This window comes from Camellia sinensis, chromosome 5 (genome assembly GCF_055761805.1).
Source record: "Camellia sinensis isolate YWXY chromosome 5, ASM5576180v1, whole genome shotgun sequence".
NCBI classification, from domain to species: domain Eukaryota; kingdom Viridiplantae; phylum Streptophyta; class Magnoliopsida; order Ericales; family Theaceae; genus Camellia; species Camellia sinensis.
In genome coordinates this window covers 147,343,688-147,359,907 of record NC_138965.1, presented here as the reverse complement: position 1 = coordinate 147,359,907, position 16,220 = coordinate 147,343,688, and the positions used below count along the sequence as shown (strand labels likewise).

The window sequence follows — 16,220 nt, the reverse complement described above, 5'->3', positions numbered from 1 at the left end:
TATTTTGATTGAAAACAAGTTGAAAACAAAGTTTCATGTAGAAGTTATATATATACACGCATTTCATTTTTTATTGTGTTCGGTGTTTTAAGGGAAAACTACTCCATGGTCCTGCTCTGAATTTGCTATAATTTCCAAATTTAAAGCAAATTTTCTTTTAGAAGTTTTTTGACTTCTCAAATGATTCTCAGACTTTTCGTTTTACACATAATCATAAGCTGCTTTTTGACAGAAACTTTAACCATGATATGGAAAATTTCATTATAAAATCACAAGAACTTTATGCATAAAGAAGACATTCCAAGAAAACAAATTTATTCATAATATTTAGAAGACACAAACAGAAGACTTCTACATGACTTGTACAATGTAAACACATTTACTCACATATAGCAACACAAGTCTAGTCCAGACATTATCTAGAAATCGAAAATATGCATACCTCCATGACTTAACGAACAATATTGGAGCAGAGATGCCCCAAAAACCAACCGCAAATCCTAAAGCCATAAACACATAAAACCAATCCACTTCAGATCTAGCACCTTCGTCATCTCCTTCATTCCCCTCAGGTGTTTTGCCATTATTGCTACAATTTTTTGTGAGTGGAGGTCCACAAAGCTTGTTGCCGGTGAAGCTAGAAGCATGGAAGCTCTGGAGTTGGGCACCCGATGGAATTTTTCCGAACAAGCTATTATAAGACAAATTCAAGTAACTTAAAAAATTCAAACCTGACATGCTTGGAGGAATTTCACCGTAGAGTTGGTTTCTGGATAAATCAAGAGATTCCAACAACCCCATGTTACCTATATTCTTTGGAATCACACCAGTTATGTGATTTCCAGACAAATTCAGAAAACGCAATCCTTGGAGACTAGTTAGTTCCTCAGGGATCTTTCCAGATATGATGTTGTTCGAAAGGTCTAAGCTAGTCACAAGAGAAAGAATCTTGTCATATTGATTTATATTTCCTTTTGTCACCAAAACTTCATTCTCTGAGAAATCTTTGCTACCAAAGGGAGCAGAAGCAGCAACAACAGCAGGAGGCATAGCATTGTCAGACATGGGATTTTCATTTGCAATAGAATGCACTTGTTTTTCTTTTCTTACCATGGCAGTAAAATTGTTGATACACCGTGGTATTGCTCCAGACAAATTGTTGTTAGCAAGATCCAAGACTTGAAGATGGGAGAGGCGACAAAGTTCTGGAGGTATTACGTCATCTAACTTATTGGAACGAAGGATAAGAACAATAAAATGTGGCAGCCTTTTCGCCATCCATGTAGGTATGCTTCCTTGAAACTCATTCTCACTGAGGTCAACCACCCGTAAACTTATACAATTTTGCAGAGATGAAAAAATTTCTCCAGAGAGATGGTTCCTGCGCAAATGTAACCACTGCAAACGTCCTAAAAGCCCCATGGATCTTGGGATATTCCCTGTTAGATTGTTGTTTCCCATTTCTATGATTATTAGTGATTGCCAACTCATCCAACAATCAGGAATTTCACCTGACAGAAGGTTTCCTCCTAAATCAAGAACTAAAAGATTTTTTTGTCTGTCCTTCCTATCACATAGGAAGTGGGAGATATCCCCAGAAAATGAATTGCTGGAAAGATCAAGGTGATTCAAATTGGAAGAAATACGGGGTAAAAGACCGTTAAAACGGTTGGAATTCAAGTAAATATTTTGGCCTTCAGGAGGAGCAAGAAGATATGGAATCTCACCATGGATTTGGTTGTGGGAGAGATCTAGAAAATAAAGGGAGGAAGATAAGTTCCAAAACCAAATTGGTATGGCATCTAATATTCCAGTGTAGGCTAGGTCAAGGTACTCAAGGCCCTTTTGTGATTGGAGCCACATGGGGAACCTTGGGCCCAAATGCCATGAAGCAAGTTTTACTTCTTTAAGTTGAAAAGGAGGGATCCAGTTAGGACTCACCTTTAAAGTCAACTGGTTTCCAGAGGCATATAATTTCCTCAGATTGATGAGATTGGTGAAGTGAACTTCTGACACAATGCCTTCTAACGAATTATTAGACACATCAAGAGTTTTCAACTTTGAAAGTTGCCCAAAACTTTGGGGAAGAGTTCCATTTAGTTGATTTCTTTGTAATTCCAATATTTCTAACGATGCCAATCTTCCTATAGTGGCTGGAATGGAACCAGAAAGCAAATTATCACTGAGCTTAAAATATCGCAAAATTTTAAATTGTTCAAATTCATCAGGTAAATGACCAGAAAGATGATTCCCAGACAAGAACAATGTCTCCAAAGCATATACTACATATTTAGATGAACTTATAAGCAATTCCCCGCTAAAGTTGTTGAATGACAGATCAACAAAACTCAAGTTGCAAAGATTTCCCAAGAATTTTGGTAGCCTTCCCTCTAGTTTATTACTAGATAGATCAAGATGTTGAAGACTGGTCATGTTGGACAAAAACACAGGAAATGGACCCTCAAGTTCATTATTTGATAGATCAAGATATTCAAGACTGGTCATGTTCTGGAAAACTTTTGGAAATGGACCTTCAAATCCATTTTCTCTGAAACCTTCAAGCTTGCCTACAAAAAAACTCGAGCTTAGATCAAGAGAAACGAGGCTACTAAGGCTAAAGATCCAACTGCGTATGGGTGTTGAAGTGCCAAAGAAGTTGAATGACAGGTCTAGGACGACAAGAGATGTAAAATTAACATCGAGTAGATGAGGACTGGGATCAAGTTGACAACCAGACAAATGTAACTCTACTAAAGAAGGGAGTTCGTTAATTACCTGCAGCCAGTTGGGTTCTTTGAAAAGGCTCACGTAGCTTAGGTCAAGGTGTTCCAAGTGGGAAAGACCAAGAAGCCATTGAAGCTTGTCAACATCCATCAAACCAAAACCTAAACCGAAACTGGAACTTTTAAGACTCAGAAAACGTAAAGTCGACAGATTTCCAAGTTGATGAGGAATTGATCCTCCAAATCCAGCTGCAGACAAGTTAAGACATCTCAGACTTGCCAGAGATCCAATGAAGGATGGGATTGGTATTCCTCCAAAATCATTCAGACTTAGATCCAAGTACTTGAGGTGCTTCAAATTTAGCAAAGAAGCATTGATTTCACCTCTCAATGCGGTAACCTCAGAACCAAAATCAAATAAAGTACTAGGATTTTGAAGATGGAGCTCGAGGACATGGCCAGTTAAGTTGTTGCAAACAACTCCTTCCCACTTGCAGCAATCATCTTCGACTTCCCAAGAATAGAGTCGGTTTGAAGGATCTACTAGGTCTTGCTTGAAGGCAGAAAGAGCTTGTCTCTCACTCTCCATGCACACGACCACATCATGGTTTGCATTGCAGAAACTAAAATGAATGGATGTTATGGTGAGAAAGACAAGAAGGAAGAAAAGAATTGCAACAGGTTGCATTGATCTATTCATGGTCATGCAAAACCTAAGAGGTGGGAGATATATTGTATTGTATTGTATTGCTTTGAGATCAATGAAGTAGATATGGCCACTATATATAGAGTGTCCAATTATTCAGCATATGCAGGCCTCGTGTTACTGTTACTTTTCTCTCCACTCTTGCCATATTTTCCAGGAAATTTCTGCTTATTTTTACTTTGAATATATTATACAAATATTTGTATAGATATATAGAGTGTCCAATTATTCAGCATATGTAGGCCACATGTTATTTCTTTCCACTCTTGCCATATTTTTCAGGAAATTTCTGCTTATTTTTACTTCGAATATAATATACAAATATATATATATATATATATATTAATATATAAAGCGAACATCTCTATTGGTATAATTGTTCCAATTTTTTTCCTTCTAAAAATGCCTAGGAAACATGATAATTGTTATAAATTAGCTCTAATTCAAGCCAATTGTTTCAAATAACTACCATAATTATCATATTCAATTTTCAAATTGCACACACCTACCTCTAGTATGTGTGTATATATATATATATTTACTTACATGAGTTATTCTTATTAGGTCCTATTTTAATTTCCAAAACTCTATTTTTGTGTGTCACATCAATGAATAAGAGGCTATTATAAGTTGTATTAGTTTTTTCTTCTTCTTTTTTTTGGGTTAGACTTCAGAGAAAAATTTAATGGAGGAATTTCAATTCAGTGTAAGATTTGAAAAAAAAAAATTACAGATTAATAATAAACTTCATACATAATAATAATCAAAACCATAAAATTTTTCATGATTTTGTAATTTTTTTTTAGAAAGGACAGTTGGTAAGTAATTTCTCCAATTTTAATTTCAAGTGCTCGTTGATGTTAACAATAAGCAAACTGACAAGACCTTCAACCACTCACCTTTGGTCAATTCACTATTCTTTTCCATAACAATATTTTACAAGAAATTTCTGTTTATTTGAATAAAAGAATAAAAATATAAGATACACATCCTTTAGCAGGATATTTATGTTCACGGTGAAAAATAAAACCAAATTCACTTCTCAACCTCTTCATTACTCTCTTTCCTATAACACTTTCTGAAACTTTATTTGGAAATTATAATATATATATCCCCAATTTTTTTACACCCACAAGGGCCTGAGTGAATCTCTATTGGGGCTTTTACTCCGTCTCCACATCTGCCTCTGTAAAAAATCTTTTATAGCATTTTTCAGTATAAAGTAAATACATGACACATCACAACACAAATTAATAAATTTTATGAATATTTCCTATCACAATATTTTAGTGGTCCGTTTCAACTATCAAAATTCTATTATTGTAGTAGGCTCTACATTTTTTTTTTTTTTTTGGCCGTGTTGTTTGGGTTTATACGTTGAAAAAAGTATAATTTCAAGTCTTCGTTGATAGTTTTTGTATAAATAAAATTATACAAAAACAGAACAACTTGTTTTTGTTTTCTTCGGCGTTTTAACAGAACCACTTGTTTTGTTTTTGTTTGGGTTAGAATTCTTAGAAGTCTCAAAACTTTGTTTGTATTTATTTTATATCATTTTATTATATTATTTATATTTACTTATTTATTTATTTCTTTTCTAAATAGTCATATTTATTTATATTGAAAATCGGGTCAGGTTTCAGACCCGCATTTGGGCGCTCGTGGTGGTATGACTCATAACCCATATAGTGACCTTATTAGTTTAAATTTCAAATCAATGAATAACCCACAATCTCATCTTATGTGGAGATAGAGTTGTGGGTGGTTATATCTCTTACATCTATACATATTACCTTTAACGTAATATGTGTTTTAACCGAATAGTTTTTATCTTAAAAAGACTTCTCTCTCTAGCTCTCTGCCATCGGAGAACAACCATGCCTTTGTACTGTGAATAGTGTAGGTAGTTTTCTAGTAGTTTTTGTAGGACAATTTCCCTGTATTTAAATAGATTAAATTCTGTTGTGTACAAAACAACAATAAGAATATAAAGAAATAAAGAAAATGAGAGAATTTGTTTGATTACAAAAATCAAACTCTAAATAATAAATAAACAATAAAACCACAGATTTTATTTTGTTACAAAAACAAAAAATAAAATCTGATTAAATAAACAAATAAAAACAGAATAAAATTAAACAACTTACTTGGTTAATTTATTTGAATAACTTTTCTGATCAAGTCCAGTGTTTAACACTGTGTCCTTAAGACAGATTCGTCCTCTCCACGGTGCTATCAGAATTCAGAGGTCTATATCCCAGGATAAAATGATCTTATCAACGAATAAAAGCAACACTACAATTTAATCGTTCGTCAAACACTCAAAGTGTTTACACTCTTTCTTTCAGAAATAAGATGCAGCAAAATGCAGAGATTTAAAGCAGAGAATGGAGTACGAAAATTGGAGTGAAATCCAAATGGGAGGCTAGTCTATTTATAGATGTAAAGGTGGCTCTTGGTTTTGAATTGAACAGGTATGAAACCTGTTAGTTTCAAATTTAAACAGATTTGAATCTGTTGGGTTAATAAATCAAACAGATAAAAAGGGGAAGCCAGTTTAATTCTGTTTGAAAACGGGAAGGGCCCTATTTGGATGTACAGAAAATCCAAATCAGTTTAATTTGAATTTTGGATTTTATTTTACCAAAAAATAAAATTAAATTCAAATATTTTTGGTCCAAAAAGATTAGAAGCCCAACCAAACCACACACCACGCACCCAAGCCCAGCCCGCCTGACCGGACGGACGGCGGCGGCGGCGCGCGCGCGTGTGGTGATTTTTGGGTCCAATGGGTCTAGCCCATTTTGCCCATAACCTCTCCCTCTAAAACACTTGGGTACCCCTTGGGGCACACCCCAAGTATCTAACCCAAGCCTTATAAACCCTTTCAAAACTTTCCACCAAATCAATGTGGGACAAGCCAATTTACAACCTTAAGGAATTTCCACCAAAACTCTATTATCATGGAGCACACTTTGGCTTCAATTTCCCATTCACTCGGTAATGGTTTTGAGCAACCAAATATACCACGTGAATTACAACGCGGCATAGAACGTGTTACCACTTTGACCCGAGTAAATCGACGCTCGGGGCCCACCTAAAAAATAGACCAAACTTGAGGAAAAATTTTGGTTTTACCCATAATTTTTCCTACCATTTCCTATAATCCCCCACATGAATGGAATTTGATGACAACGGAAATGCAACAATATGCAGACTTTTACGAAAGAGTATAAGTCGAAAATATCTTGCATCAGGATAGGTAGTTTTCGGCCTTGAACCTTCCCTAGTGATAACCTATCGGACTTACTGGCTAACCAATGGACGCGATGCCTTGAATTGTTCAGCCGTTTGTGTAAGCCAAGACAATAGATTTCACACAAAAATATCTTCTGACACATCGTGGTTCTCACTGTTGTGTTCATTTTGGCCTTGAACGCGCCTGGTTTTCATAAGTGTTTCTAGAGAATTTAGCCTTTTCATTCTCATGGAACCGGCCCCAGTTCAACACTCATATAGGTGATTCTTATTGTGAGTATCTCCTTATACTCGTCTTGATTTTATACCTTAATCAAGATATAAGTAATCATTAAAAGCAAAGCTTATCCTTATACCCCTGCATACAACATATGTTGCAGATATTACTCTCACCATAGGAATGGGTATGGAATTTTTAATCCCTTGGTGATTTCTGGTGAGCCATACATAACTTAGTTGTCCCTTTGAACTTAGTTCTTGGGATCTCCAGTCATATAAGTAGGGTTACCATTATGACGACTCTTATGTAATAGGCTTTAATCCCATCCCCTTCGATGAACTATACACTAGCTTTTTTGTCAAACCTTTTGTTAACGGATCCGCAATATTCTCTTTAGATTTTATATAATCTATTGAGATTATTCCGTTTGACAACAATTGCCTTACGGTATTATGTCGACGACGAATATGTCGTGACTTACCGTTATACATATGATTCTGTGCTCTGCCTATTGCAGATTGACTATCACAATGAATGCAAATAGCTGGCACAGGTTTTGGCTACATTGGTATGTCTTCTAAGAAGTGACGAAGTCATTCTGCTTCTTCTCTTGCTTTGTCCAGAGCAATGAACTCGGATTCCATTGTGGATCGTGCGATGCATGTTTGTTTCGTGGATTTCCAAGAAACAGCAGCGCCTCTTAGAGTAAAGACATATCCACTTGTGGATTTTGAATCTTTAGTATCCGATATCCAATTTGCATTACAATAACCTTCAAGTACTGCTGGATATCGAGTAAAGTTCAAACCATGATCACGGGTGAATCTTAGATATCTAAGAACCCAAATGATCGCTTTCTAATGGTCTTCTCCGGGGTTACTAGTGTACCTACTCAATTTACTGATAGCATAAGCTATATCAGGACGAGTACAATTCATTAGGTACATTAGGCTTCCAATGATTTGGGAGTGTTTTAACTGAGACACTGCATCACCTTTATTTTTTGATAAATAAAGACTGATGTCTACAGGTGTTCTAGCTAAATTCAAATCATCATTGATAAATTTATCAAGAATTTTCTCAATATAATGAGATTGAGATAATGCATATCCTTCAGATGTTTTAGTAATTTTCATTCCTAATATAACATCTGCGACCCCCATATCTTTCATATCAAATCTTTTGTTAGGCATCTGCTTAGTTGATTTGATCATGTTTGACTGCTTCCGATGATAAGCATGTCATCCACATAAAGACAAACTATGACATATCCTTGGTCAGTGTTTTTAACATAGACGCATTTGTCACATTCGTTTATCTTAAACCCATTAGTAAGCATTGCATGATCAAATTTTTCATACCATTGCTTAGGTGCTTGTTTTAATCCATAAAGGGATTTTACAAGTCGACAAACTTTCTTTTCTTGCCCTGATACTACAAACTCTTCGGGTTGTTCCATATAGATCTCTTTATTTAGATCACCGTTTAAGAAAGCTGTCTTAACATCCATTTGATGTATTTCTAAATTAAACAACGCTGCTATAGCAATAAGCATGCGAATGGATATTATTCTTGTCACAGGGGAATATGTGTCAAAATAATCCAGACCTTCCTTTTGTCTGTAACCTTTAACAACAAGTCTTGCTTTATACTTGTCAATTGAACCATCTGCTTTCATTTTTCTCTCGAATATCCATTTATATCCAAGAGGTTTAGAACCTGGTGGAAGATCCACCAATTCCCAAGTATGATTTTGCATAGTGGATTCAATTTCATTATTAACAGCCTCTTTCCACAAAGGTGTTTCAGGACCTGTCATTACTGCCTTAAAGCTTTGAGGTTCATTTTCTAACAAGTATGTCAGAAAATCTGGACCAAAGGATTTTGATGTTCTCGTTCTTTTACTTCGTGTTGGTTCATCATTAGTTAAAATCTGTTGGTCGAGACTATTACTAGTCTCTTGTGTTTGATTGTCATTAGCCTCTTGGCTTTGTGTACAATCATAAGTTCTTTTCTGTGAACTTAATTCCTGTCCTTTCTTGTAAGGAAAGACATGTTCAAAAAACACAGCATTCCCTGACTCTATAATAGTGTTCACATTTATATAAGGTATTTCTGATTTATAAGTCAGAAACCGATATGCACTACTATTCTGAGCATAACCAATAAACACACAGTCTACTGTTTTTGGTCCAATCTTAGTCTTTTTAGGAACAGGAACAGGAACTTCAACTTTTGCCAAACACCCCCACACTTTTAAGTATTTGTAGGAAGGCGGTCGACCTTTCCACAATTCATAAGGAGTGTTATTGGTTTTCTTGTGGGGTATTCTATTAAAAACATAATTAGCAGACAATATTGCTTCCCCCCACAAGTTCTGTGGTAAGCCTGAACTTAGTAACATGGCATTTATCATTTCTTTTAGGGTTCTATTCTTCCTTTCAGCAATTCCATTTTGCTGTGGAGAATAAGGGGATGTAGTTTGGTGAATAATGCCATGTTGTGCACAAAATTCATTTAATGGTGCATCATATTCACCACCCCTATCACTTCTAATATAAATCAATGAATTTTAAAACAAATTCAAGAAAAAACCAAAATAATTATGACTACTCAAGTCAGAATTAATGTTTTGACAAAATCATATCCTCATAAAAATTTTTGCCTAAGAATCAAACAATTTAAAAACTCATTTAATTGTATACATTCTTGCAATTCAATAACAAATAAATGTCACTGTCATAAAAATATTTGTGACAGAAGAAAATTAAATTATCTCAACTAATGCAAGAGATACACCCCCATATTAATAAAATGGTTCATGGTTTAACAAATTCTACTACGCAAGTAAAATAATTATTAATGACATCTCATGTCACATAATTCAATAATCAACATAAAAGATTTCTTAAATCACTTCCCAATTAAATGGACCGATATAATTACATACATCTTCATGTTTAAATTTCTCTGGTGTTTAAACACCCATTCAAAATTGATTAAAAATATTCAAATTAACCTGCTTATGTCCAAAGTCGACATAACAATTTATCATTCCAAATCACTTGAAATCATTGTTAAGAAATAACTTGAATTGATATCATACATGCATATCAAACGCATCAACTAAAAATAATGAATTAACAAAATAAATTAATCATGCACGATCCCATCACTTGCATCATGAAATAAAAGGATTTTCAACTCATAAATAAAATCCAACGCATTTAAACTTTAAACTTTAAACTTCAAAATGACAAAACATACCTTCATTTAATAAATTTGATTTGTACATAAATAAACAAATTAAATATGCATTAAAATGTTTTTGTGAATATATATATCTTACGACTCAAGTGCAGAAACAATTCAAGACTATAAATCCACATTGTAATAAAAATAAAATTAGTTTGTAAAACTAATATTTTACTCTAGAAACAAATTCTTCCATGTATACTCACGATGATAAAGTCAAAATAATTAACACCTTTTCACAAAGGGTTAAAAAAAAATGGTCTACCAAACGAAGTCATAAGTTACTTACAAAATTAACAGATTGTGACCGAGTCACAAAGTTACATGATTGATTAACAAAATTAATTTTCTAGTTACTAAAACCAGAAAATAAATTACAATACAAAATAATTTTATTTTCCTTGTTACTAAAACTAGTAAAATAAAATACCGAAATAATATCTGATTACAAAAATCAGAAAACCAAACCACAAATTAATTTTCTAGTTACTTAAACCAGAAAATAAATTATAACACAAAATCATTTTATTTTTCTTGTTACTAAAACTAGAAAAATACTGTAATTTTATTTTCCTTGTTACTGAAACTAGAAAATAAAATACCACAAAACTATCTGATTACAAAAAACAGAACAAACACAAAATAATTTTCTAGTTACCAAAATCAGAAAATAAATTAAAACAAAAAATAATTTTATTTTCTTTGTTACTAAAACTAGAAAATAATATTAATTTTTTCAAAATCACTTAGTGAACATTGGAAACATTTAACTGCATTCTTTTACACAATTAAAAGTCATGGTCTTGTTATTTCTGCTCTTAAAATTAAATTATTTCAAACTAAAGTTCGCTTTTTAGGATATGATATTCATCATAATACTATCCTACCCATTAGTCGATCCATTGAATTTGCATCCAAATTTCCTGATGAAATTCTTGATAAAACTCAATTACAAAGGTTCTTAGGTTCCCTCAATTACATTGCTGAATTTTATAAAGACCTTAGGAAAACTTGTCAACCTTTATTTGATAGGTTAAAGGATAATCCTCCTCCTTGGTCTTCTGTTCATACTTCTATTGTCCAACAAGTCAAACAATATGTCAAGTCCCTTCCTTGTCTTGGTATTCCCACTGAAAATTCCTTCAAAATTATTCAAACTGATGCCTCCGATATTGGTTATGGTGGCATTCTACTTCAGCAACTTACTCCTCAATCATCTGAACAAATTGTTCGCTATCATTCTGGTGTCTGGAATAAAGCACAATTCAATTATAGTACTATTAAAAAAGAAATTTTATCTACTGCTTTATGTATTCAAAAATTTCAAGATGATATTTTAAATCAAAAATTCTTACTTCGTGTTGATTGCAAATCTGCTAAATATGTTCTTGAAAAAGATATTCAAAATCTTGCTAGTAAACAAATTTTTGCTCGTTGGCAAGCTATTTTAAGTATTTTTGATTTTGATATTACCTATATACCTGGTTGTCAAAATTCCCTACCTGATTTTCTTACCCGGGAATTTTTACAGGGGGGTAAGGGATGACTACACCATTTACTGCTTACCATAAATCCCGAATTACCTATTTCAAAACCCTCATTAAACAACTTACTCATCGCATTCACCGCCTCAAATTATCTCGACCAACTACCAAAAGAGCCCAATACATCAATTACCAACAGATTCAAGCTCGCCGCAATTTACTTGTTCACAACTACAATTGTTTACATCATCATCAAGATTATTTAGATCTTCTTTCTGGTTGCTAATCACTGTTTATTATTTCACAGATGTCTCGCCCAAAGCCTCCTTCCAAGGCTTTGGTCCCATCTTCCAGCAAACCAAATCAACTTATTGTCCCTCCTCCTTTGGAGTCAATCACCCCATCCTATTCACTTGATATGGCTAATCGTTACCAAGCTTTTGGTAACCTTTGTCGCCCTGATTACTCTATTGCATTGGCTTCTGATCCTTTTGCTCCTAGTCAATCAGTTTCAGTCACTCCATTCCCAGCTAACCCAGTCCGGTCATCCAAAACTGAATACACCAAATCACATATTACCAACTTATTCTATAAAGAACCCAGTCATTTGTTTAACCGGTTTACAACAAACATCATTACAACCTATTTTAATATCATTATCGGAATCATCACTAGGTGATTGAGAATCAGATGAAGTATCTGGATGATCAAAAGAAGAACTACTAATAGTTTGATTTAATTGAAAGATTTCATATAATTGATTTTTGGAATTATCATCAATGTGGAGTTGATTAACTTTGTCTTTTAATTTTTGTTTGTCTTTACATTTATTTGAATAGTGTCCTTTTTGACCACAATTATAACAAGTAACATCTTTGGTTGATTTAGATTTTGGATGGGATTTGGATTTATAATATTTCTTTTTGGGTTTAGTATAGAATTTATCATTGGATTTGGAAGGTGTATAGTTCTTCTTATATTTATATTTATTGGAATGTTTGTATGATGATTTATGTTTGGAGTATTTGTGTGATTTCCTTCGAGAGGGTGCAACAGGAGGTAAACCATATTGTTCACAGAAATTGCCTAATTCATATTTAGCTTTATGTTTATCTTTATTAGCTTTCTGAGTAAGTTTAAGATCAATACACATTTTTAAACCTTCTTTTTGTATAGTGCTAATGATATCACCATATGTTAAATTATCATATTCAATAATACCAGTAGGTTGACTAAGAACATCTCTAATTTTGTGAGCAAATAAGCTAGGTAATCCATTAATAAATTTCTCTTTCCAGAAGGGTTTAGTGCAGTCGTCTCTTAACATAACTCTAGAGGTAAATACATCTTTATACCATCTAAAATCACTTAAGGTTGGACAGTTAAGATTACTTAGTTGATCATGGATTCGAGAATAAATATTCGTAGGTGTACCAATAAAATGTCGAACTATTGTATATATTAGTTGATTAATACCATCAGGGTGACAACATCCTATAGATTCATCAAAGATGGGTAGCCCATTTTCATCAGTTTGATTAGCATAGATGATTGTATCACGTTGTTCTTCAGTAAGGTATTTTTCCCACCAAGATTTGAGCATACCAGTAAAACCAGAGGTGAGTAAGGAAACAATTTCAGGTTGAGAATATTGAGGATAATTACTAAGATAACTATTTGCTACCATGGATAAATGATTTAATTTTTGCAGGATTTGATCTTCACTTTGACCATCAATATTCCATTCATATAATCGTTTAGCAGAAACAGAAAATTGATTACTAATATTAGTTTCTTCAAATTGGAGGTTAGGTGGAGTAGGTCGAGAATACCAATTTTTAGTAGTTTGAGGATTAATTTTGGGATAATGAATTTTATTAAGATGAGAAGGTTGAAACTGTTGGGCTAATTGATTTATTTCATTATCAGTAGTGTCAGTTTCGGAGTGATCAGAAACAGTGTTGGTAATAGGTTGTTGATTTAAAACAGTAAGACCTTTATCTTTAGATGTAGAAGTATCATTGGGAGTTAATTTAGTAAATAATTGTTCAATAGCTTTGACGGTAGATTGATCATTAGTAACTAGGCTGGTTCGTTTAGAACGATGACTGGGAAGATTTAGTAAAGGTTGATCTAAGGTTTTAGTAGTTTTAGCAGATTGTTGTTCCTCTAAATTAATTTCTAGTTTATCTAATTGTTTACCAATTGTTGTCAAACATTGATTAGTATAATTATTTTGTTCAATAACTTTTTTCATTTCAGAATCAGGACCAGGTAATTTAAAAGGAGAGGCTGGAACTTCAGAACCCTGATGATCAATAATTATAGTTGCCAATGGAGGATGATTGGAGCTAACAGAAGTATTAGGAGAAGTTTTCCATTTATGTTTGGTGATTGTGTTAATCTTTTTGTAATATTGATCCATATAATCAAAGAAGGATAATTCAAAACCATATTGAACCATAAAATCATACCATTCTCTAGTTATTCTGGATTGCTGAGCAGAATTATATTTAGCACGGTAAGCATGTCGTTTAGTTCTGTTTTCTTTAGATCTAAATTCAATAAGTAATTTATCTAAATCAGGTTGAAAATCCTTTTTGATTGTTATTAACTGGGGATTCACAGGTGGTATCAGTTCTTCGAAATCAGTTTGAGTTGGGGAATTATTTGAGGCTATTTCTTCTTCAGGGAAATGTGTAGTCGTAGTATAAACAGGTTTACTAATCTGGGAAGTAGTAGAATTATCAATTCCTTTTAATTTATTTTGGGAAGTTTGAGTGGTTTGACCAAGATAAATTTGACTATTTTTTTGAAATAAAGGAGTGTTAAATATTTCATCTTCAGTGGTAATTTCAGTAGGAACACTAGAGGTACTATGTCTAGAGGATTGACTCTGATTGAATTTAATTCGAACAGAACCATCATTATATTGTTGAATATCTTGGATATCTTGAATTGAAGATTGTTGTTGACTATGTTTATAATTTTCATTAGTTGTAAGCCATTGATCGGGAAGAGTAATGTTTTTCCATTCAATCATTTGGGGAACATTAATATGTGATTCATTATTACTACTTTGAATTAACAGAGTTTTATCTTTTGGACTTTTGTGTAAGGCCTGAACATTTAAATTCGTTTTCATGCATTTATAATGAACACGATAAATGAGAGCAATATTATGAACTTTTTCTAACATATTAGTAAATGAACCATTTAATTGAATATTTAAAGTTAATGCTTTCAAAATATGTGGATCACGTAAGCTAAGTGTGAAATCAGGAAAACAATCAAAATGAACTGGACCTTTATGTAGACCAGTTTCCATCATTCCCATTAAACTATCATTGTAATCAATAAAACGAGCATCTCTTAAACATAGTAAAACAGAAGCATCTTTTCCTTGTGGGGTTAATGGCTTAACACCGACTTGGATTAATCCGAGATGAATGAAATTCTTACCATTTTTTAAATGTCTTTTGATTAAATTAGAATCAAATAATTGACAGGTTTCTCTAGGTTTGGCTAATGCATAAACTTGTTCAATGGTTTTAACATGCAAATTAACATGAAAAGTATTCTGCAAAAAAGTAGTTTTATAAATTTCTTTGATTGGTAATTTTGGGATGTTCCAGTTTAAATTAATGTTATCATTTTGTATTTCAACATCTTCTTCATTAATTACTAACCCTTGATTAGGTATGGAGGGCAAAGTTGTTGACTTAGAACTTACTGATGAGTTACTTCTAAATAATCGACTCATTGTTGTTTTTAATTAATCAGTTTTACAGATATCTTAATACATACCCTATTCTTGTCAGTTTTACCTCATACCTAGTATGCGTACATACCCTATTCGGAAGACCCCTAAGTCCAACACGGCCTAATTCTAAGGACTTACTCAGGACAGGGACGAAAGTGGGTGACTTAAACTAGGTGGATATAACAGACTGATCTTGTGGGTGATTAAAATGAACTGAAAACATGATTAATCAAATAAACAATAGAGAAGATTGACCAGAAGTAGCTAAGCAGTTAGAAATAGGATACAACATAACCTGGCTCTGATACCAAAAGGCGGGAGCAACATATATAAGTGAAGGAGATGGATTACGAAATCAAAATAAGAACATCAGATAAGAACAGAGCACTAGAATATCAAAATATTTCAAAATATGTTAATCAAAATATATGTTAATCAAAACATTTTTAATAACAAAAATAACTTACAATTACAATTGTAGCAACTGCAAGGATCTTAACTAGGTGCAAAGGGAAAATTTGAAGGAGCACTCAGCACACTCTGGTTTTTCTTACAACAATGAAATGGAAGAAAATTTTCGAATGCCTGAATCCTTACAATTGATTACAATATAAAGGAATAAAAAGCAGAACAATGAGCATGTGACTTCTGAAAGCAGCTGGCAGATCATGCAGCAAAGGAGATGCTGTCGGATGCTTTCGGTGGAGTGATTGCACAGCTGAGCAGCCTTTAGCAAAAGTTGATTGGGTGAATAGTGACGGTGAACAGTAAAAGTGAACAGTAACTTTTACTATTCACTACTTTAGGTGGA

At 33.3% G+C, this 16,220-nt stretch overlaps 1 protein-coding gene across 1 annotated transcript; it reads right to left on the bottom strand.

Moving 5' to 3' along the window:
• Positions 1-287: 287 nt before the first annotated feature.
• Positions 288-3,563, bottom strand: LOC114304222 (receptor-like protein EIX1). Its single transcript, XM_082869977.1, has 2 exons — positions 2,776-3,563; positions 288-2,567 (listed from the first exon to the last, which is right to left on the bottom strand). Exon 2 carries the CDS (start codon positions 2,503-2,505, stop codon positions 352-354), a length of 2,154 nt encoding a protein of 717 aa, XP_082726103.1. The 5' UTR covers positions 2,506-2,567; positions 2,776-3,563; the 3' UTR covers positions 288-351.
• Between the last annotated feature and the right edge of the window lie 12,657 nt (positions 3,564-16,220).